Here is a 23,252-nt window from a genome sequence, read left to right as displayed (position 1 = left end):
AATATTAAAATATGTCCACTAGATGGCAGTGTTTGAATAATATTTTTAAACATGATCCAGGTGTAATACTTAGACATAATTAACCCCTTAATGACCACTGATGTACTCTGTACATCGGCGGTCGTTAAATGAGCACTCTTATTAGGCTTGCTAGGAGACATCAAATCTAGAGCTTTGAAGTCATGCTAACTCGATGCACATTAAATTCAATTGTGCTCAAGTAAACGCGTTTACTGGTAATAATAATCTAGCCCAAAAAGTTTAACTACACATAGTGATATAACTGTGCAATACATTGTTGTTATTTATTATTGCCTGCTTTTTCTGCAATTGAATTTGAAACTTGTAGTTTTTCCACTGCCCGGAGAGTCTGGAGACTGGAGTGCATTCTGTCAAATTCAAACCCCTGAGCTCCTACATGCTTCACAGTGGTTGCTTGATATGTGATATGCACAGAAGCTAATAAAGTTGCCTCTAACTGGCAAAAGGATAAACAACATTAAAGAGGCTTTCAAAGAGGGGTGTGCTTGCTCTGGACAACAGTTTGCTAAAAAAATAAATAGCAGTTTTAAATGCTTTAAAACATTTATTTTGTATGCAGATCATTTGCACTATATTGCTTAAATTGCTATTCCATATATAAAATATTAAATAGTCAAAAAGATAGAGTTAGAGGAAGAGAGTCAAAGAGAGAGAAACAAAGTGAGAAAGTTTGGGGCGAAAGACAGAGGGGCTGTATGAATAAAAAAAATGATAAAATCACCTTAACTGACGTCCTAGTTTCCTGAACAGAAAGCCGATAGTTAGAAGGGTTAAAGATCCAGGTGTTGATAAAACACATGCCCTGTAATAGTGCAGATATTTCCTTAGGCCACTTGTAAAAGCCTATAAATAGAAAAGGTAACAATGAAAACCACTGTAACAACATCATGTATTATTAGTGGGTAGTGTCACTTTACATTTATTTAAATATTACTGGATATATTAAATGAAACAGAGATAAAATAAAGCAAGAACTCAACATATCAAGTTGAATAAGCGCATGGGTTAAGATTTTAAACAAAAATATTGCTGTACATCGTTTTGTTTGTACTACGTCTGCTTTCAAATGTCTGTTTTTCAAAGTTCCATCAAGGAAAAATACTATCTCCTGAGTGAGTAGCGCTGCTGTAACAGGGTTGCTGCCAAACCTTCAATCATGTGTCCAACAGCAGCAGAGCTTAATACATTAAATATACCTTTATTATATTTCAACAGGGTCACATACAAAGCAACATGTCGAGCACCTAGGTGCGAAGACCAAGGTGATCAAAAGGTTGCTTTGTACGTGACCGAGTTGAAATATAATAAAGGTCTTTTTAATCTATGAAGTGCTGCTGGTGTTGGATACATGTTTTTCAAAGTTATCAGTAGTAGTCTGCTTCATGACACCCTAAACAAACAATATAACATCAACCTTAACATGGACAAGGAGAAATATGCTATGACCATTACTCACCTCCTCATGTAATATCGGGACCATGAAAAATGTATTTTGTCTTATTTGCCATAATTTAACCCAAAGCACCGATTTAAAAGGGAAAGATATAACTTTTATTTTTAAACATAGGACATAATAAATGTTTTAACAATACCTGGAAAACCAGTCCTTTACTGTTTGATGAATCCAAAACCGTCTGTAGTGAAAACCGACTCAGTCTGGTATAATAGGTTCCACATTCACCGATTTGTGACAAGAGATTACCGATGTTCTCAGGAGATGTCCCTGATATATATATTCCTTGTTTAACTACAAAGGCTTGTAGAAGCTAGAAATCAACAAACGAAAAGTTACTAAGCATTAAAATAGGACTTACCAGTTAATTTATTTTTCACAGAAGTGGCAACATAATATATACTTATTTCTTTTTATTTATTTATTTTTACTAATTAAGTATATCGCTTTGTAAACTCTCCCAAGAAATAATGAAAATCACCAAACCAACACCCCTCGTACAAATACCCCTCCTTTTCCTGTACTACAAAGAAGAAAACAGAATTTATGTTTACCTGATAAATTACTTTCTCCAACGGTGTGTCCGGTCCACGGCGTCATCCTTACTTGTGGGATATTCTCTTCCCCAACAGGAAATGGCAAAGAGCCCAGCAAAGCTGGTCACATGATCCCTCCTAGGCTCCGCCTACCCCAGTCATTCGACCGACGTTAAGGAGGAATATTTGCATAGGAGAAACCATATGGTACCGTGGTGACTGTAGTTAAAGAAAATAAATTATCAGACCTGATTAAAAAAACCAGGGCGGGCCGTGGACCGGACACACCGTTGGAGAAAGTAATTTATCAGGTAAACATAAATTCTGTTTTCTCCAACATAGGTGTGTCCGGTCCACGGCGTCATCCTTACTTGTGGGAACCAATACCAAAGCTTTAGGACACGGATGAAGGGAGGGAGCAAATCAGGTCACCTAAATGGAAGGCACCACGGCTTGCAAAACCTTTCTCCCAAAAATAGCCTCAGAAGAAGCAAAAGTATCAAACTTGTAAAATTTGGTAAAAGTGTGCAGTGAAGACCAAGTCGCTGCCCTACATATCTGATCAACAGAAGCCTCGTTCTTGAAGGCCCATGTGGAAGCCACAGCCCTAGTGGAATGAGCTGTGATTCTTTCGGGAGGCTGCCGTCCGGCAGTCTCGTAAGCCAATCTGATGATGCTTTTAATCCAAAAAGAGAGAGAGGTAGAAGTTGCTTTTTGACCTCTCCTTTTACCGGAATAAACAACAAACAAGGAAGATGTTTGTCTAAAATCCTTTGTAGCATCTAAATAGAATTTTTAGAGCGCGAACAACATCCAAATTGTGCAACAAACGTTCCTTCTTCGAAACTGGTTTCGGACACAGAGAAGGTACGATAATCTCCTGGTTAATGTTTTTGTTAGAAACAACTTTTGGAAGAAAACCAGGTTTAGTACGTAAAACCACCTTATCTGCATGGAACACCAGATAAGGAGGAGAACACTGCAGAGCAGATAATTCTGAAACTCTTCTAGCAGAAGAAATTGCAACTAAAAACAAAACTTTCCAAGATAATAACTTAATATCAACGGAATGCAAGGGTTCAAACGGAACCCCCTGAAGAACTGAAAGAACTAAATTGAGACTCCAAGGAGGAGTCAAAGGTTTGTAAACAGGCTTAATTCTAACCAGAGCCTGAACAAAAGCTTGAACATCTGGCACAGCGGCCAGCTTTTTGTGAAGTAACACAGACAAGGCAGAAATCTGTCCCTTCAGGGAACTTGCAGATAAACCTTTTTCCAATCCTTCTTGAAGGAAGGATAGAATCCTAGGAATCTTAACCTTGTCCCAAGGGAATCCTTTAGATTCACACCAACAGATATATTTTTTCCAAATTTTGTGGTAAATCTTTCTAGTTACAGGCTTTCTGGCCTGAACAAGAGTATCGATAACAGGATCTGAGAACCCTCGCTTCGATAAGATCAAGCGTTCAATCTCCAAGCAGTCAGCTGGAGTGAAACCAGATTCGGATGTTCGAACGGACCCTGAACAAGAAGGTCTCGTCTCAAAGGTAGCTTCCAAGGTGGAGCCGATGACATATTCACCAGATCTGCATACCAAGTCCTGCGTGGCCACGCAGGAACTATCAAGATCACCGACGCCCTCTCCTGATTGATCCTGGCTACCAGCCTGGGGATGAGAGGAAACGGCGGGAACACATAAGCTAGTTTGAAGGTCCAAGGTGCTACTAGTGCATCCACTAGAGCCGCCTTGGGATCCCTGGATCTGGACCCGTAGCAAGGAACTTTGAAGTTCTGACGAGAGGCCATCAGATCCATGTCTGGAATGCCCCACAGCTGAGTGACTTGGGCAAAGATTTCCGGATGGAGTTCCCACTCCCCCGGATGCAATGTCTGACGACTCAGAAAATCCGCTTCCCAATTTTCCACTCCTGGGATGTGGATAGCAGACAGGTGGCAGGAGTGAAACTCCGCCCATAGAATGATTTTGGTCACTTCTTCCATCGCCAGGGAACTCCTTGTTCCCCCCTGATGGTTGATGTACGCAACAGTTGTCATGTTGTCTGATTGAAACCGTATGAACTTGGCCCTCGCTAGCTGAGGCCAAGCCTTGAGAGCATTGAATATCGCTCTCAGTTCCAGAATATTTATCGGTAGAAGAGATTCTTCCCGAGACCAAAGACCCTGAGCTTTCAGGGATCCCCAGACCGCGCCCCAGCCCATCAGACTGGCGTTGGTCGTGACAATGACCCACTCTGGTCTGCGGAATGTCATCCCTCGTGACAGGTTGTCCAGGGACAGCCACCAACGGAGTGAGTCTCTGGTCCTCTGATTTACTTGTATCTTCGGAGACAAGTCTGTATAGTCCCCATTCCACTGACTGAGCATGCACAGTTGTAATGGTCTTAGATGAATGCGTGCAAAAGGAACTATGTCCATTGCCGCTACCATCAACCCGATCACTTCCATGCACTGAGCTATGGAAGGAAGAGGAACGGAATGAAGTATCCGACAAGAGTCTAGAAGTTTTGTTTTTCTGGCCTCTGTCAGAAAAATCCTCATTTCTAAGGAGTCTATTATGGTCCCCAAGAAGGGAACCCTTGTTGACGGAGATAGAGAACTCTTTTCCACGTTCACTTTCCATCCGTGAGATCTGAGAAAGGCCAGGACAATGTCCGTGTGAGCCTTTGCTTGAGGAAGGGACGACGCTTGAATCAGAATGTCGTCCAAGTAAGGTACTACAGCAATGCCCCTTGGTCTTAGCACAGCTAGAAGGGACCCTAGTACCTTTGTGAAAATCCTTGGAGCAGTGGCTAATCCGAAAGGAAGCGCCACGAACTGGTAATGTTTGTCCAGGAATGCGAACCTCAGGAACCGATGATGTTCCTTGTGGATAGGAATATGTAGATACGCATCCTTTAAATCCACCGTGGTCATGAATTGACCTTCCTGGATGGAAGGAAGAATTGTTCGAATGGTTTCCATCTTGAACGATGGAACCTTGAGAAACTTGTTTAAGATCTTGAGATCTAAGATTGGTCTGAACGTTCCCTCTTTCTTGGGAACTATAAACAGATTGGAGTAGAACCCCATCCCTTGTTCTCTTAATGGAACAGGATGAATCACTCCCATTTTTAACACTAAAAAACTCTAAGCCATCTCCGTGGAGATGTTGCCTGTACAACGGCAAAGAGAATGACTGGGGTAGGCGGAGCCTAGGAGGGATCATGTGACCAGCTTTGCTGGGCTCTTTGCCATTTCCTGTTGGGGAAGAGAATATCCCACAAGTAAGGATGACGCCGTGGACCGGACACACCTATGTTGGAGAAAGTTTATTTTGAGACAATATCCCTTTAATCAAATTCTTCCTATAGTGAGAAAGAAAATAATATTTCCCATGACCAATTAATAAATCAGAAACAACAAAGGCATTTATTCAAAACAATATAAATGATATATTAAGAGTACTACCATGGGACATGGATAACCCTAACAAAATGTGTTAATTACCTAAGGCAAAATCGCCTGTAGACCACACTAACAGAATACTCAAGACTCATCCTCAGGCATAGTACCCCAGGACTGGCTTAAAGCGGATGTGGTGCCACTTTTTAAAAAGGGAAGCAGGGCTGATTCAGGAAGCTATAGACCAGTTAGTCTGACATCAATAGTGGCGAAGATACTTGAAAGGACTATATTGAGGAGTATATTCATGTAAACAAGATTATGGAGTTCAAATTAGCATGTTTTCATGAGAAATAGATCAAACTAATCTAATTAGATTCTGAGGAAGTAAGTAAAATATAAATAAAGGAGAATCAGATATACTTGGATTTTGCAAAGGCTTTTGATGCAAGATTAATTTACAAAATGAAGGGACTGGGAATAACTGAAAATGTTACCTCATGGATAAATAACTGGATAAAAGACAGGGAACAACGAGTAGTAATAAATAGATCGTACTCAGAATGGACTAAGGTGGTCAGTGGAGTCCCCCAGGGATCAGAACTGGGCCCTGTTCTTTTTAAAAAAAATTATTAATGACTTGGAGCAAAGATTAAAATAGCAATATCTCTATTTTTGCAGCTGATACAAAATTGTGTAAGGCCATTAGGTCAATGCAGGATGAAATCGCTTTGCTAGGGGATTTACAAAAATTGGAAGAATGGGCTGGTAAACGGAAAATAAGATTCAATACTGGAAAATGCAAGGTTCTACATTTTGGACGTAAAAATAAGCAGGCAACTTATTATTTAAATGGGACTAGATTTAGCAAAACAGAGGAGGAAAGGGATTTGGGTGTACTTATGGATACGCTAAAAATAGGTTCACAATGCAGGGCAGTGGCTTCAAAGGCTAATAAAATACTAGCATGTATTAAAAGAGGTATTGATGAAAGGGATGAAGGAATACCTCTGTCACTATATAAATAACTGGTAAGAGCTCACCTTGAGTATGAAGTGCAGTTCTGGGGACTCAAAAAATGACATTGCAGAGTTAGAAAACGTTCAGAAAAGGGCCACTAAGCTAATAAGGGGAATGGAGAATTTAAGCTATGAGGAGAGGTTAGCCAAACTGGGTCTGTGTTCTCAAGAAAAAAAAATGTGCTTGAGAGGTGATATGATTACTTTATATAAATATATTCAAGGTCCATATACAGAGTTAGCGGAAGCTCTGTTTATTCTAAGGAAATTGTTTGTGACAAGAGGTCACAATTTAATGCTAGAGGAAGGAATATTTACTCTCCTAATGCTTAGATACATTTCTTCCTAGAAACAGAATTCAGGGATATGATTGCTTGTGTTAAATGTGTCACCTTTTTAATGGGATTAAGTTAAACTCTATTGGATCTTTTATTGTAAATTAGGCAGGATCTGTATAGGTTGAACTGAATGGACTTCCGTCTTCTTTCAACCTCATCTCATCTACTATGTTACTATATATTAACTATGGTTAGTAAGACTATGAGATAACCCAGGATTATTCTCAATCACTTGTACTCCAGAAGAAACATCAAAATGTATTTATTCTTCTAATAAAAAGGCAGAGGCCAATAAAACAAATATATTTAGCTTTTTGCTTAAACAAATTCCAGAAGAGAGCACATGTCCTAGGCTGAGAAGACTTTGTCACCTTGCCCTCCTATACAGGGAAACAGGACCCAGTGTCCTCAAAACAAATGGACGTTTAATTTTGACTTGACTTTCCCTTTAAATGTATTTATCTGAGCAACAAATGTAAGAATAACATAATTTATGAAAGAACTTACCTGATAAATTCATTTCTTTCATATTAACAAGAGTCCATGAGCTAGTGACGTATGGGATATACATTCCTACCAGGAGGGGCAAAGTTTCCCAAACCTTAAAATGCCTATAAATACACCCCTCACCACACCCACAAATCAGTTTAACGAATAGCCAAGAAGTGGGGTGATAAGAAAAAGTGCGAAGCATATAAAATAAGGAATTGGAATAATTGTGCTTTATACAAAAAAATCATAACCACCACAAAAAAGGGTGGGCCTCATGGACTCTTGTTAATATGAAAGAAATGAATTTATCAGGTAAGTTCTTACATAAATTATGTTTTCTTTCATGTAATTAACAAGAGTCCATGAGCTAGTGACGTATGGGATAATGACTACCCAAGATGTGGATCTTTCCACACAAGAGTCACTAGAGAGGGAGGGATAAAATAAAGACAGCCAATTCCTGCTGAAAATAATCCACACCCAAAATAAAGTTTAACAAAAAACATAAGCAGAAGATTCAAACTGAAACCGCTGCCTGAAGAACTTTTCTACCAAAAACTGCTTCAGAAGAAGAAAATACATCAAAATGGTAGAATTTAGTAAAAGTATGCAAAGAAGACCAAGTTGCTGCTTTGCAGATCTGGTCAACCGAAGCTTCATTCCTAAACGCCCAGGAAGTAGATACTGACCTAGTAGAATGAGCTGTAATTCTTTGAGGCGGAGTTTTACCCGACTCAACATAGGCAAGATGAATTAAAGATTTCAACCAAGATGCCAAAGAAATGGCAGAAGCTTTCTGGCCTTTCCTAGAACCGGAAAAGATAACAAATAGACTAGAAGTCTTACGGAAAGATTTCGTAGCTTCAACATAATATTTCAAAGCTCTAACAACATCCAAAGAATGCAATGATTTCTCCTTAGAATTCTTAGGATTAGGACATAATGAAGGAACCACAATTTCTCTACTAATGTTGTTGGAATTCACAACTTTAGGTAAAAATTCAAAAGAAGTTCGCAACACCGCCTTATCCTGATGAAAAATCAGAAAAGGAGACTCACACGAAAGAGCAGATAATTCAGAAACTCTTCTAGCAGAAGAGATGGCCAAAAGGAACAAAACTTTCCAAGAAAGTAATTTAATGTCCAATGAATACATAGGTTCAAACGGAGGAGCTTGAAGAGCTCCCAGAACCAAATTCAAACTCCAAGGAGGAGAAATTGACTTAATGACAGGTTTTATACGAACCAAAGCTTGTACAAAACAATGAATATCAGGAAGAATAGCAATCTTTCTGTGAAAAAGAACAGAAAGAGCAGAGATTTGTCCTTTCAAAGAACTTGCGGACAAACCCTTATCCAAACCATCCTGAAGAAATTGTAAAATTCTCGGTATTCTAAAAGAATGCCAAGAAAAATGATGAGAAAGACACCATGAAATATAAGTCTTCCAGACTCTATAATATATTTCTCGAGATACAGATTTACGAGCCTGTAACATAGTATTAATCACGGAGTCAGAGAAACCTCTATGACCAAGAATCAAGCGTTCAATCTCCATACCTTTAAATTTAAGGATTTCAGATCCGGATGGAAAAAAGGACCTTGTGACAGAAGGTCTGGTCTTAACGGAAGAGTCCATGGCTGGCAAGATGCCATCCGGACAAGATCCGCATACCAAAACCTGTGAGGCCATGCCGGAGCTATTAGCAGAACAAACGAGCATTCCCTCAGAATCTTGGAGATTACTCTTGGAAGAAGAACTAGAGGCGGAAAGATATAGGCAGGATGATACTTCCAAGGAAGTGATAATGCATCCACTGCCTCCGCCTGAGGATCCCGGGATCTGGACAGATACCTGGGAAGTTTCTTGTTTAGATGAGAGGCCATCAGATCTATCTCTGGGAGCCCCCACAATAGAACAATCTGAAGAAATACCTCTGGGTGAAGAGACCATTCGCCCGGATGCAACATTTGGCGACTGAGATAATCCGCTTCCCAATTGTCTACACCTGGGATATGAACCGCAGAGATTAGACAGGAGCTGGATTCCGCCCAAACCAAAATTCGAGATACTTCTTTCATAGCCAGAGGACTGTGAGTCCCTCCTTGATGATTGATGTATGCCACAGTTGTGACATTGTCTGTCTGAAAACAAATGAACGATTCTCTCTTCAGAAGAGGCCAAAACTGAAGAGCTCTGAAAATTGCACGGAGTTCCAAAATATTGATCGGTAATCTCACCTCCTGAGATTCCCAAACTCCTTGTGCCGTCAGAGATCCCCACACAGCTCCCCAACCTGTGAGACTTGCATCTGTTGAAATTACAGTCCAGGTCGGAAGAACAAAAGAAGCCCCCTGAATTAAATGATGGTGATTTGTCCACCACGTTAGAGAGTGTCGAACAATCGGTTTTAAAGATATTAATTGAGATATCTTCGTGTAATCCCTGCACCATTGGTTCAGCATACAGAGCTGAAGAGGTCGCATGTGAAAATGAGCAAAGGGGATCGCGTCCGATGCAGCAGTCATAAGACCTAGAATTTCCATGCATAAGGCTACCGAAGGGAATGATTGTGACTGAAGGTTTCGACAAGCTGTAATCAATTTTAGACGTCTCTTGTCTGTTAAAGACAGAGTCATGGACACTGAATCTATCTGGAAACCCAGAAAGGTTACCCTTGTTTGAGGAATCAAAGAACTTTTTGGTAAATTGATCCTCCAACCATGATCTTGAAGAAACAACACAAGTCGATTCGTATGAGACTCTGCTAAATGTAAAGACGGAGCAAGTACCAAGATATCGTCCAAATAAGGAAATACCACAATACCCTGTTCTCTGATTACAGACAGAAGGGCACCGAGAATCTTTGTGAAAATTCTTGGAGCTGTAGCAAGGCCAAACGGTAGAGCCACAAATTGGTAATGCTTGTCTAGAAAAGAGAATCTCAGGAACTGATAATGATCTGGATGAATCGGAATATGCAGATATGCATCCTGTAAATCTATTGTGGACATATAATTCCCTTGCTGAACAAAAGGCAATATAGTCCTTACAGTTACCATCTTGAACGTTGGTATCCTTACATAACGATTCAATAATTTTAGATCCAGAACTGGTCTGAAGGAATTCTCCTTCTTTGGTACAATGAAGAGATTTGAATAAAACCCCATCCCCTGTTCCGGAACTGGAACTGACATAATTACTCCAGCCAACTCTAGATCTGAAACACAATTCAGAAATGCTTGAGCTTTCACTGGATTTACTGGGACATGGGAAAGAAAAAATCTCTTTGCAGGAGGTCTCATCTTGAAACCAATTCTGTACCCTTCTGAAACAATGTTCTGAATCCAAAGATTGTGAACAGATTTGATCCAAATTTCTTTGAAAAAACGTAACCTGCCCCCTACCAGCTGAACTGGAATGAGGGCCGTACCTTCATGTGAACTTAGAAGCAGGCTTTGCCTTTCTAGCAGGCTTGGATTTATTCCAGACTGGAGATGGTTTCCAAACTGAAACTGCTCCTGAGGACGAAGGATCAGGCTTTTGTTCTTTGTTGAAACGAAAGGAACGAAAACGATTGTTAGCCCTGTTTTTACCTTTAGACTTTTTATCCTGTGGTAAAAAAGTTCCTTTCCCACCAGTAACAGTTGAAATAATAGAATCCAACTGAGAACCAAATAATTTGTTTCCCTGGAAAGAAATGGAAAGTAGAGTTGATTTAGAAGCCATATCAGCATTCCAAGTCTTAAGCCATAAAGCTCTTCTGGCTAAGATAGCCAGAGACATAAATCTAACATCAACTCTAATAATATCAAAAATGGCATCACAGATGAAATTATTAGCATGCTGGAGAAGAATAATAATATCATGAGAATCACGATTTGTTACTTGTTGCGCTAGAGTTTCCAACCAAAAAGTTGAAGCTGCAGCAACATCAGCCAATGATATAGCAGGTCTAAGAAGATTACCTGAACATAGATAAGCTTTTCTTAGAAAAGATTCAATTTTTCTATCTAAAGGATCCTTAAACGAGGTACCATCTGACGTAGGAATGGTAGTACGTTTAGCAAGGGTAGAAATAGCCCCATCAACTTTAGGGATTTTGTCCCAAAATTCTAACCTGTCAGGCGGAACAGGATATAATTGCTTAAAACGTTTAGAAGGAGTAAATGAATTACCCAATTTATCCCATTCCTTAGCAATTACTGCAGAAATAGCATTAGGAACAGGAAAGACTTCTGGAATAACCGCAGGAGCTTTAAAAACCTTATCCAAACGTATAGAATTAGTATCAAGAGGACTAGAATCCTCTATTTCTAAAGCAATTAGTACTTCTTTAAGTAAAGAGCGAATAAATTCCATCTTAAATAAATATGAAGGTTTATCAGCATCAATCTCTGAGACAGAATCCTCTGAACTAGAAGAGTCCAAAGAATCAGAATGATGGTGTTCATTTAAAAATTCATCTGTAGAGAGAGAAGATTTAAAAGACTTTTTACGTTTACTAGAAGGAGAAATAACAGACAAAGCCTTCTTTATGGATTCAGAAACAAAATCTCTTATGTTATCAGGAACATTCTGCACCTTAGATGTTGAGGGAACTGCAACAGGCAATGGTACATCACTAAAGGAAATATTATCTGCTTTAACAAGTTTGTCATGACAATTATTACAAACAACAGCTGGAGAAATAGCTACCAAAAGTTTACAGCAGATACACTTAGCTTTGGTAGATCCAGCAGGCAGTGGTTTTCCTGTAGTATCTTCTGGCTCAGATGCAACGTGAGACATCTTGCAATATGTAAGAGAAAAAACAACATATAAAGCAAAATAAATCAAATTCCTTATAAGACAGTTTCAGGAATGGGAAAAAAATGCCAAACATCAAGCTTCTAGCAACCAGAAGCAAAAGAAAATGAGACTGAAATAATGTGGAGACAAAAGCGACGCCCATATTTTTTGGCGCCAAATAAGACGCCCACATTATTTGGCGCCTAAATGCTTTTGGCGCCAAAAATGACGCCACATCCGGAACGCCGACATTTTTGGCGCAAAATAACGTCAAAAAATGACGCAACTTCCGGCGACACGTATGACGCCGGAAACGGAAATGAATTTTTGCGCCAAAAAAATCCGCGCCAAAAATGACGCAATAAAATGAAGCATTTTCAGCCCCCGCGAGCCTAACAGCCCACAGGGAAAAAAGTCAAATTTTTGAGGTAAGACAAAATATGATAATTTAAAGCATAATCCCAAATATGAAACTGACTGTCTGGAAATAAGGAAAGTTGAACATTCTGAGTCAAGGCAAATAAATGTTTGAATACATATATTTAGAACTTTATAAATAAAGTGCCCAACCATAGCTTAGAGTGTCACAGAAAATAAGACTTACTTACCCCAGGACACTCATCTACGTGTTTGTAGAAAGCCAAACCAGTACTGAAACGAGAATCAGTAGAGGAAATGGTAAATATAAGAGTATATCGTCGATCTGAAAAGGGAGGTAAGAGATGAATCTCTACGACCGATAACAGAGAACCTTATGAAATAGACCCCGTAGAAGGAGATCACTGCATTCAATAGGCAATACTCTCCTCACATCCCTCTGACATTCACTGCACGCTGAGAGGAAAACCGGGCTCCAACTTGCTGCGGAGCGCATATCAACGTAGAATCTAGCACAAACTTACTTCACCACCTCCCTTGGAGGCAAAGTTTGTAAAACTGATTTGTGGGTGTGGTGAGGGGTGTATTTATAGGCATTTTAAGGTTTGGGAAACTTTGCCCCTCCTGGTAGGAATGTATATCCCATACGTCACTAGCTCATGGACTCTTGTTAATTACATGAAAGAAATATAGTTTAATATATATTGCTCCCTGAAATAAACACTGAATGACATAACTCAGCATAGAAATTAAGATGATTTTATTCAAAACTCTAACACTAACTACTGTAACACCAGCTCTAAGTTAAGAAAATTGTGAAAGTGAAAATTATTCTGGTGCCAAAAATGTGATAATGATGCACAAGTCAATTTGGAGTGCAATGTGAGCATCAACATCTATGTGGCATTGTTGTCTGATACAAAAAAGGTGCACAAAATAAGATAAGACAAGTAAAAACCTCAAATAAAAAAACACAAATAAAATGATTACATGGAGAAACCCCATAATACCCAATGCGTAATAATAGAAACTACCACCTGATCAGCAGAGGGCAGAAGCTATAGCAGGGCTAGAGTATGATCACAAGGGTATAGCTGCACCAAATAGCTTATTATCCACGGATACAGTGACGAGCAGCGGGACCATTCCACAACCTTCATAAAGTTTTTCATATAATATTCAACACATTATTAGTTTTATATTCTCTTTTTGCAATAAAAATGATGAATATAACTTATTATGAGACAACATCAAGACCCAAAAAGCTATTTTTTTTCTGAAGCTAGAAAACTTTTTGGCTATATAATATAAATCTACCCATTAATGCCTAATATACTGAGGAAATGTTTGTCTTTTTTTACATCTAGATGGCTCCTGCTTTATATATAAATTAATCATTAACCTCTGACCAACGTAAGACGCATTATCTATATAAGTGAGCAAGCTTAAACCAAATAATGTCCACTGGTATACATAGAAACAAAAATATTGACGGCAGATAAGAGCCATAGGCCCAGCAAGTCTGCCCGACATTACCTAACAGTATAAACGTATCTAGTTTGTAGGATAGTCTTAGGCATGTCCCAGGCATTTTAAAGTCCCCCACAGTGTTTGTCATTATGACCTCTTGAGGAAGTTTATTCCATAAATCAATCACTGCAAAAATAATAGGCTTCAGGCCTCCAAAAGAACTATAGTATGTATATAACAAAAATACTTCTAGTAAAATTTTGAAATGCACCTTTGTGATATTCAAATTTGACTTATGTTCCTTTGAAAGGGCATTGTATGTAAATCAAGCTTGTTAACAAGCAGAAATGAAATATTTTACAAATACTCTCCTTGTAACCTTTGCAATCACATCTAAAACCAGAATCCATGCCATACCTGAATTATTTTACTTACTAGATTAAAGGAAAATGTAGAAGATACCACACCGATGAGAGCATTCAGAACATCCTTCACCAACTCAGACTCGTTAACCATAACAAGTTGTGGGGGTGGTAAAATGGTGGGATTGAGGATCTGTAGGGCAGCCTCATGAAGTTTGTACAATCTGTCATATGCTTCTCTACCGGCCTCTGTAAGGTAGGGGTCTTCTCTCTTACCAGGAGGGCTACATGAAAAACAGAGGATATTTCATTTCAACTTCATCCACAACGAAATTGACAACTTAATTTTAAAACGCAAGTAAATTACCAATAAAAAAAAAATACTTAAATTTATTATTAAGCTGAATATTTCCACCACACACATTATAATAAATAAAATAAAAATTAAAAAATAAATATATATATATATATATATATATATATATATATATATATATATATATATTATACCACTTTAAATATCTTATCAATTAATGTTAATTAGAATTGTGTTATTTTTTTTAGATTAATCCCTTTTAATCTACAAAAGCATGATCATTATCTAAAAGATATTTAGCGTTAAATAGCACCAGTGACATTACCCAATGTAAAGTTTAGCACCTACCCGCTAAACATTCTACAACATCATGCTCAACCACAATTAACCTTTGGGTTGGATTTAAATTCACTCTCCGGCTGCAACTATGAGCCATCCTCCATTCCCTTTGGGACAGGACTTCTCTCTTCTCCTATCAATATATATATTGATTTACTTAACTCTATTGTGACACCGAATTGCTTTGATGTATGTTACATATATGGCAATATGGAGGGGTAATTACATTCACCTCATAACAAAAGCAATTTTACTAACATGGCTCTCCAAAAGGTTTTAAAATAACTGACTCAAGAATGAATGAAAAATAAATTACCTTGAACGATCAAAATAAACCTCCAAATAAGGCTCCATATGGAAATATCTACACTGGAGATGAGAAGATCTCAAATACCACACCCAAAATGTTCTTCGAGGAGAACACAATTATAGCGCAATATGCAGTAATACATTCAGAAGCTGAATAAGTTTTACTACTTGGCAAGAAGACAGCAATACAATGTAAGGGGACAGCATTAACTCAAACACTAATGTAATTTCCTCTTTGCAGTTAATGAACTTGACAAGCAAGAATCAAGTAAAAATGTACTTATCACACCAAAGTTGGCTTTTAAAGGGATATGAAACCCAAATGTTTTCTTTCATAATTCAGACATAGATTGCCATTTTAAACAAACATTCTAATTTACTTCTATCATCAATTTTCCTCATTCTCTTTGTTTCTTTTGTTGAAAAGCATGAAAGTATAAGTAGGAGCAGTAGATGGCTGCACTAATTTCTGCCATGTATTGTGGTGCTCCAGGGGAATCTGTATGCTCTGTCTGAATCACAAAATAATTTTTTTGGGGTTTCATATGCCTTTAAATCACTGAAATTATTTGATCTTGTAAATTGGTCTAATTTCAGTGTTCTCCTTTTAATGAGCATGCCACAAGGCTGATTTAAAGGGACACTAAACCTAAACATTTTCGTTAATGATTCAGATAGAGAATACAATTTTAAATAACATTCCAATTGACTTCTATTATCCAATTTTCTTTATTCTTTAGATATCCTTTGTTGGAGAAAAAGCAATGCACATGTGTGAGCCAATTACATGAGCCATCTATGTGCATCTACCAATCAGCAGCTACTGAGCATGTCTAGATATGCTTTTCAGCAAACAATATCAAGAGAATGAAGCAAATTAAATAGAAGTAAATTAGAAAGTTGTTTAAAATTGCATGCTCTTTCTAAATCATGAAAGAAAAAATGTGGGTTTCGTGTCCCTTTAACGTACCATCCGACTGAAATCCAAGCCAATATTAAGCTAACATTAGCAAATTTGTTTGTTTTTTTCTTTGTTGCACAAATTGTGATTAAATTGATTTATGTTAATCTATGCAATTAATTTGTGCTTTGGGTTGTTAGATAACATTTTCTGTAATTTATAAATGTTGCTTTAGTATTGCAAAGTATTACACTGCCCCAAGCTGGCAAATGTTTCTGTGGAAAACCCTGGCTATTTGATTATTTTAGTTTCTTTGTACAATAGCTACCTAGATAGAAATCTATCAGTGGTTCTTGAACATTAAAATTGGTGTCCTATTGTAGGAGCTATTCAAAACAGCCTAACAACAAGTTCTTGGTTATAAACGAGAATAAAATTCAATCATAATTTTTTGGTATCAATATTTCACAAATGTGGTAGCATAGCAACACAGTGAAATACAAAGAACACGTATCAAAAACAGAATTTATGTTTACCTGATAAATTACTTTCTCCAACGGTGTGTCCGGTCCACGGCGTCATCCTTACTTGTGGGATATTCTCTTCCCCAACAGGAAATGGCAAAGAGCCCAGCAAAGCTGGTCACATGATCCCTCCTAGGCTCCGCCTACCCCAGTCATTCGACCGACGTTAAGGAGGAATATTTGCATAGGAGAAACCATATGATACCGTGGTGACTGTAGTTAAAGAAAATAAATTATCAGACCTGATTAAAAAACCAGGGCGGGCCGTGGACCGGACACACCGTTGGAGAAAGTAATTTATCAGGTAAACATAAATTCTGTTTTCTCCAACATAGGTGTGTCCGGTCCACGGCGTCATCCTTACTTGTGGGAACCAATACCAAAGCTTTAGGACACGGATGATGGGAGGGAGCAAATCAGGTCACCTAGATGGAAGGCACCACGGCTTGCAAAACCTTTCTCCCAAAAATAGCCTCAGAAGAAGCAAAAGTATCAAACTTGTAAAATTTGGTAAAAGTGTGCAGTGAAGACCAAGTCGCTGCCCTACATATCTGATCAACAGAAGCCTCGTTCTTGAAGGCCCATGTGGAAGCCACAGCCCTAGTGGAATGAGCTGTGATTCTTTCGGGAGGCTGCCGTCCGGCAGTCTCGTAAGCCAATCTGATGATGCTTTTAATCCAAAAAGAGAGAGAGGTAGAAGTTGCTTTTTGACCTCTCCTTTTACCGGAATAAACAACAAACAAGGAAGATGTTTGTCTAAAATCCTTTGTAGCGTCTAAATAGAATTTTAGAGCGCGAACAACATCCAAATTGTGCAACAAACGTTCCTTCTTTGAAACTGGTTTCGGGCACAGAGAAGGTACGATAATCTCCTGGTTAATGTTTTTGTTAGAAACAACTTTTGGAAGAAAACCAGGTTTAGTACGTAAAACCACCTTATCTGCATGGAACACCAGATAAGGAGGAGAACACTGCAGAGCAGATAATTCTGAAACTCTTCTAGCAGAAGAAATTGCAACCAAAAACAAAACTTTCCAAGATAATAACTTAATATCAACGGAATGTAAGGGTTCAAACGGAACCCCCTGAAGAACTGAAAGAACTAAGTTGAGACTCCAAGGAGGAGTCAAAGGTTTGTAAACAGGCTTGATTCTAACCAGAGCCTGAACAAAGGCTTGAACATCTGGCACAGCTGCCAGCTTTTTGTGAAGTAACACAGACAAGGCAGAAATCTGTCCCTTCAGGGAACTTGCAGATAATCCTTTTTCCAATCCTTCTTGAAGGAAGGATAGAATCTTAGGAATCTTAACCTTGTCCCAAGGGAATCCTTTAGATTCACACCAACAGATATATTTTTTCCAAATTTTGTGGTAAATCTTTCTAGTTACAGGCTTTCTGGCCTGAACAAGAGTATCGATAACAGAATCTGAGAACCCTCGCTTCGATAAGATCAAGCGTTCAATCTCCAAGCAGTCAGCTGGAGTGAGACCAGATTCGGATGTTCGAACGGACCTTGAACAAGAAGGTCTCGTCTCAAAGGTAGCTTCCATGGTGGAGCCGATGACATATTCACCAGATCTGCATACCAAGTCCTGCGTGGCCACGCAGGAGCTATCAAGATCACCGACGCCCTCTCCTGATTGATCCTGGCTACCAGCCTGGGGATGAGAGGAAACGGCGGGAATACATAAGCTAGTTTGAAGGTCCAAGGTGCTACTAGTGCATCCACTAGAGCCGCCTTGGGATCCCTGGATCTGGACCCGTAGCAAGGAACTTTGAAGTTCTGACGAGAGGCCATCAGATCCATGTCTGGAATGCCCCACAGTTGAGTGATTTGGACAAAGATTTCCGGATGGAGTTCCCACTCCCCCGGATGCAATGTCTGACGACTCAGAAAATCCGCTTCCCAATTTTCCACTCCTGGGATGTGGATTGCAGACAGGTGGCAGGAGTGAGACTCCGCCCATTGAATGATTTTGGTCACTTCTTCCATCGCCAGGGAACTCCTTGTTCCCCCCTGATGGTTGATGTACGCAACAGTTGTCATGTTGTCTGATTGAAACCGTATGAACTTGGCCCTCGCTAGCTGAGGCCAAGCCTTGAGAGCATTGAATATCGCTCTCAGTTCCAGAATATTTATCGGTAGAAGAGATTCTTCCCGAGACCAAAGACCCTGAGCTTTCAGGGATCCCCAGACCGCGCCCCAGCCCATCAGACTGGCGTCGGTCGTGACAATGACCCACTCTGGTCTGCGGAAGGTCATCCCTTGTGACAGGTTGTCCAGGGACAGCCACCAACGGAGTGAGTCTCTGGTCCTCTGATTTACTTGTATCCTCGGAGACAAGTCTGTATAGTCCCCATTCCACTGACTGAGCATGCACAGTTGTAATGGTCTTAGATGAATGCGCGCAAAAGGAACTATGTCCATTGCCGCTACCATCAAACCTATCACTTCCATGCACTGCGCTATGGAAGGAAGAGGAACGGAATGAAGTATCCGACAAGAGTCTAGAAGTCTTGTTTTTCTGGCCTCTGTCAGAAAAATCCTCATTTCTAAGGAGTCTATTATGGTTCCCAAGAAGGGAACCCTTGTCGACGGAGATAGAGAACTCTTTTCCACGTTCACTTTCCATCCGTGAGATCTGAGAAAGGCCAGGACGATGTCCGTGTGAGCCTTTGCTTGAGGAAGGGACGACGCTTGAATCAGAATGTCGTCCAAGTAAGGTACTACAGCAATGCCCCTTGGTCTTAGCACAGCTAGAAGGGACCCTAGTACCTTTGTGAAAATCCTTGGAGCAGTGGCTAATCCGAAAGGAAGCGCCACGAACTGGTAATGCTTGTCCAGGAATGCGAACCTTAGGAACCGATGATGTTCCTTGTGGATAGGAATATGTAGATACGCATCCTTTAAATCCACCGTGGTCATGAATTGACCTTCCTGGATGGAAGGAAGAATTGTTCGAATGGTTTCCATCTTGAACGATGGAACCTTGAGAAACTTGTTTAAGATCTTGAGATCTAAGATTGGTCTGAACGTTCCCTCTTTTTTGGGAACTATGAACAGATTGGAGTAGAACCCCATCCCTTGTTCTCCCAATGGAACAGGATGAATCACTCCCATTGTTAACAGGTCTTCTACACAATGTAAGAATGCCTGTCTTTTTATGTGGTCTGAAGACAACTGAGACCTGTGGAACCTCCCCCTTGGGGGAAGCCCCTTGAATTCCAGAAGATAACCTTGGGAGACTATTTCTAGTGTCCAAGGATCTAGAACATCTCTTGCCCAAGCCTGAGCGAAGAGAGAGAGTCTGCCCCCCACCAGATCCGGTCCCGGATCGGGGGCCAACATTTCATGCTGTCTTGGTAGCAGTGGCAGGTTTCTTGGCCTGCTTTCCCTTGTTCCAGCCTTGCATTGGTCTCCAAGCTTGCTTGGCTTGAGAAGTATTACCCTCTTGCTTAGAGGACGTAGCACTTTGGGCTGGTCCGTTTCTACGAAAGGGACGAAAATTAGGTTTATTTTTGGCCTTGAAAGGCCGATCCTGAGGAAGGGCATGGCCCTTACCCCCAGTGATATCAGAGATAATCTCTTTCAAGTCAGGGCCAAACAGCGTTTTCCCCTTGAAAGGAATGTTAAGTAGCTTGTTCTTGGAAGACGCATCAGCTGACCAAGATTTCAACCAAAGCGCTCTGCGCGCCACAATAGCAAACCCAGAATTCTTAGCCGCTAACCTAGCCAATTGCAAAGTGGCGTCTAGGGTGAAAGAATTAGCCAATTTGAGAGCATTGATTCTGTCCATAATCTCCTCATAAGGAGGAGAATCACTATCGACCGCTTTTACCAGCTCATCGAACCAGAAACATGCGGCTGTAGCGACAGGGACAATGCATGAAATTGTTTGTAGAAGGTAACCCTGCTGAACAAACATCTTTTTAAGTAAACCTTCTAATTTTTTATCCATAGGATCTTTGAAAGCACAACTATCTTCTATGGGTATAGTGGTGCGTTTGTTTAAAGTGGAAACCGCTCCCTCGACCTTGGGGACTGTCTGCCATAAGTCCTTTCTGGGGTCGACCATAGGAAACAATTTTTTAAATATGGGGGGAGGGACGAAAGGAATACCGGGCCTTTCCCATTCTTTATTTACAATGTCCGCCACCCGCTTGGGTATAGGAAAAGCTTCTGGGAGCCCCGGGACCTCTAGGAACTTGTCCATTTTACATAGCTTCTCTGGGATGACCAAATTGTCACAATCATCCAGAGTGGATAATACCTCCTTAAGCAGAGCGCGGAGATGTTCCAACTTAAATTTAAACGTAATCACATCAGGTTCAGCTTGTTGAGAAATGTTCCCTGAATCTGTAATTTCTCCCTCAGACAAAACCTCCCTGGCCCCATCAGACTGGTTTAGGGGCCCTTCAGAACCATTATTATCAGCGTCGTCATGCTCTTCAGTATCTAAAACAGAGCAGTCGCGCTTACGCTGATAAGTGTGCATTTTGGCTAAAATGTTTTTGACAGAATTATCCATTACAGCCGTTAATTGTTGCATAGTAAGGAGTATTGGCGCGCTAGATGTACTAGGGGCCTCCTGAGTGGGCAAGACTCGTGTAGACGAAGGAGGGAATGATGCAGTACCATGCTTACTCCCCTCACTTGAGGAATCATCTTGGGCATCATTGTCATTGTCACATAAATCACATTTATTTAAATGAGAAGGAACTCTGGCTTCCCCACATTCAGAACACAGTCTATCTGGTAGTTCAGACATGTTAAACAGGCATAAACTTGATAACAAAGTACAAAAAACGTTTTAAAATAAAACCGTTACTGTCACTTTAAATTTTAAACTGAACACACTTTATTACTGCAATTGTGAAAAAATATGAAGGAATTGTCCAAAATTTCACCACAGTGTCTTAAAGCCTTAAAAGTATTGCACACCAAATTTGGAAGCTTTAACCCTTAAAATAACGGAACCGGAGCCGTTTTTAACTTTAACCCCTTTACAGTCCCTGGTATCTGCTTTGCTGAGACCCAACCAAGCCCAAAGGGGAATACGATACCAAATGACGCCTTCAGAAAGTCTTTTCTATGTATCAGAGCTCCTCACACATGCGACTGCATGTCATGCCTCTCAAAAACAAGTGCGCAACACCGGCGCGAAAATGAGGCTCTGCCTATGATTTGGGAAAGCCCCTAAAGAATAAGGTGTCTAAAAAAGTGCCTGCCGATATAATCTTATCAAAATACCCAGATTAAATGATTCCTCAAGGCTAAATATGTGTTAATAATGAATCGATTTAGCCCAGAAAAAGTCTACAGTCTTAATAAGCCCTTGTGAAGCCCTTATTTACTATCTTAATAAACATGGCTTACCGGATCCCATAGGGAAAATGACAGCTTCCAGCATTACATCGTCTTGTTAGAATGTGTCATACCTCAAGCAGCAAGAGACTGCTCACTGTTCCCCCAACTGAAGTTAATTCCTCTCAACAGTCCTGTGTGGAACAGCCATGGATTTTAGTAACGGTTGCTAAAATCATTTTCCTCATACAAACAGAAATCTTCATCTCTTTTCTGTTTCTGAGTAAATAGTACATACCAGCACTATTTTAAAATAACAAACTCTTGATTGAATAATAAAAACTACAGTTAAACACTAAAAAACTCTAAGCCATCTCCGTGGAGATGTTGCCTGTACAACGGCAAAGAGAATGACTGGGGTAGGCGGAGCCTAGGAGGGATCATGTGACCAGCTTTGCTGGGCTCTTTGCCATTTCCTGTTGGGGAAGAGAATATCCCACAAGTAAGGATGACGCCGTGGACCGGACACACCTATGTTGGAGAAATTCTGTAATTTACACACACAAAAAATGAGATCATCTGCCTATATACAGTATCTACAGAATTGCCACACACCAGCCTATCCTTTCCCAGCACCGCCGTTTATTCTGTCCATACGTGAGCACTGCTTCCCATAGATCAATATCAGGAGTTACACTAGGCTCAGACTGAGAATCTGGGGTCATGTTTGATGCTGACTGGAATCCTTCATCTTCAGACTGGTCAATACTCTGAGGAACCTGGAAGGCACATAAGGGAAAAGTCATCAATGAAAGCTGGAAACAGCCAAGATACTAGCAACTACTAAAGGAGACAAGTGAAGGGCCATAAAACTCACAATTACACTTTGATGATTCAGATAGAAAAACAAGACATTGTACACTCTAATTAGAACTGAATGAGCATCCTGCAGTTTTTTTCAGGGATAACTCTGCTACATATTTCCTAATTGTCTTTAGCAGATGATAACTGTAATACATTGTACTTTATACTACTATAGTGACCGTGGCTATCCTTGCTTTCTGCAGACTGAAAAAAAGCAACTGAGTTTCTCACTAAAATTCTTTACATACTGCTTGTGCACTCATAACACAAATGGTTGTAAAAGCTTCTCTGGGATCGCCTTTGTTCAGAAAAAGCAGACATATATGGCTTGCCACTGCTTTTTAATAAGAAGGCCACTAATTGCAGCTGTGCACTACACTTTTTAAACTTTCGGCAGTAAGGGGTTAATC

At 39.9% G+C, this 23,252-nt stretch overlaps 1 protein-coding gene across 1 annotated transcript in view; it reads right to left on the bottom strand.

The window, feature by feature from the left end:
- The window catches only part of TUBGCP6 (tubulin gamma complex associated protein 6), a 379,035-nt gene that overhangs the window by 304,309 nt on the left and 51,474 nt on the right, over positions 1-23,252 (bottom strand). The window contains exons 3-6 of the mRNA XM_053716637.1: positions 22,594-22,757; positions 14,358-14,568; positions 1,635-1,808; positions 764-885 (exon numbers count right to left, since the gene is read on the bottom strand). Of these exons, the coding sequence (XP_053572612.1) occupies positions 764-885; positions 1,635-1,808; positions 14,358-14,568; positions 22,594-22,757 (671 nt within the window). The remainder of the gene's footprint in view (positions 1-763; positions 886-1,634; positions 1,809-14,357; positions 14,569-22,593; positions 22,758-23,252) is intronic.

This window comes from Bombina bombina, chromosome 6, assembly GCF_027579735.1.
Source record: "Bombina bombina isolate aBomBom1 chromosome 6, aBomBom1.pri, whole genome shotgun sequence".
Lineage (NCBI taxonomy): Eukaryota > Metazoa > Chordata > Amphibia > Anura > Bombinatoridae > Bombina > Bombina bombina.
The sequence above is the reverse complement of the archived record's forward strand: the minus strand, read 5'-3'. Positions and strand labels throughout refer to the sequence as shown.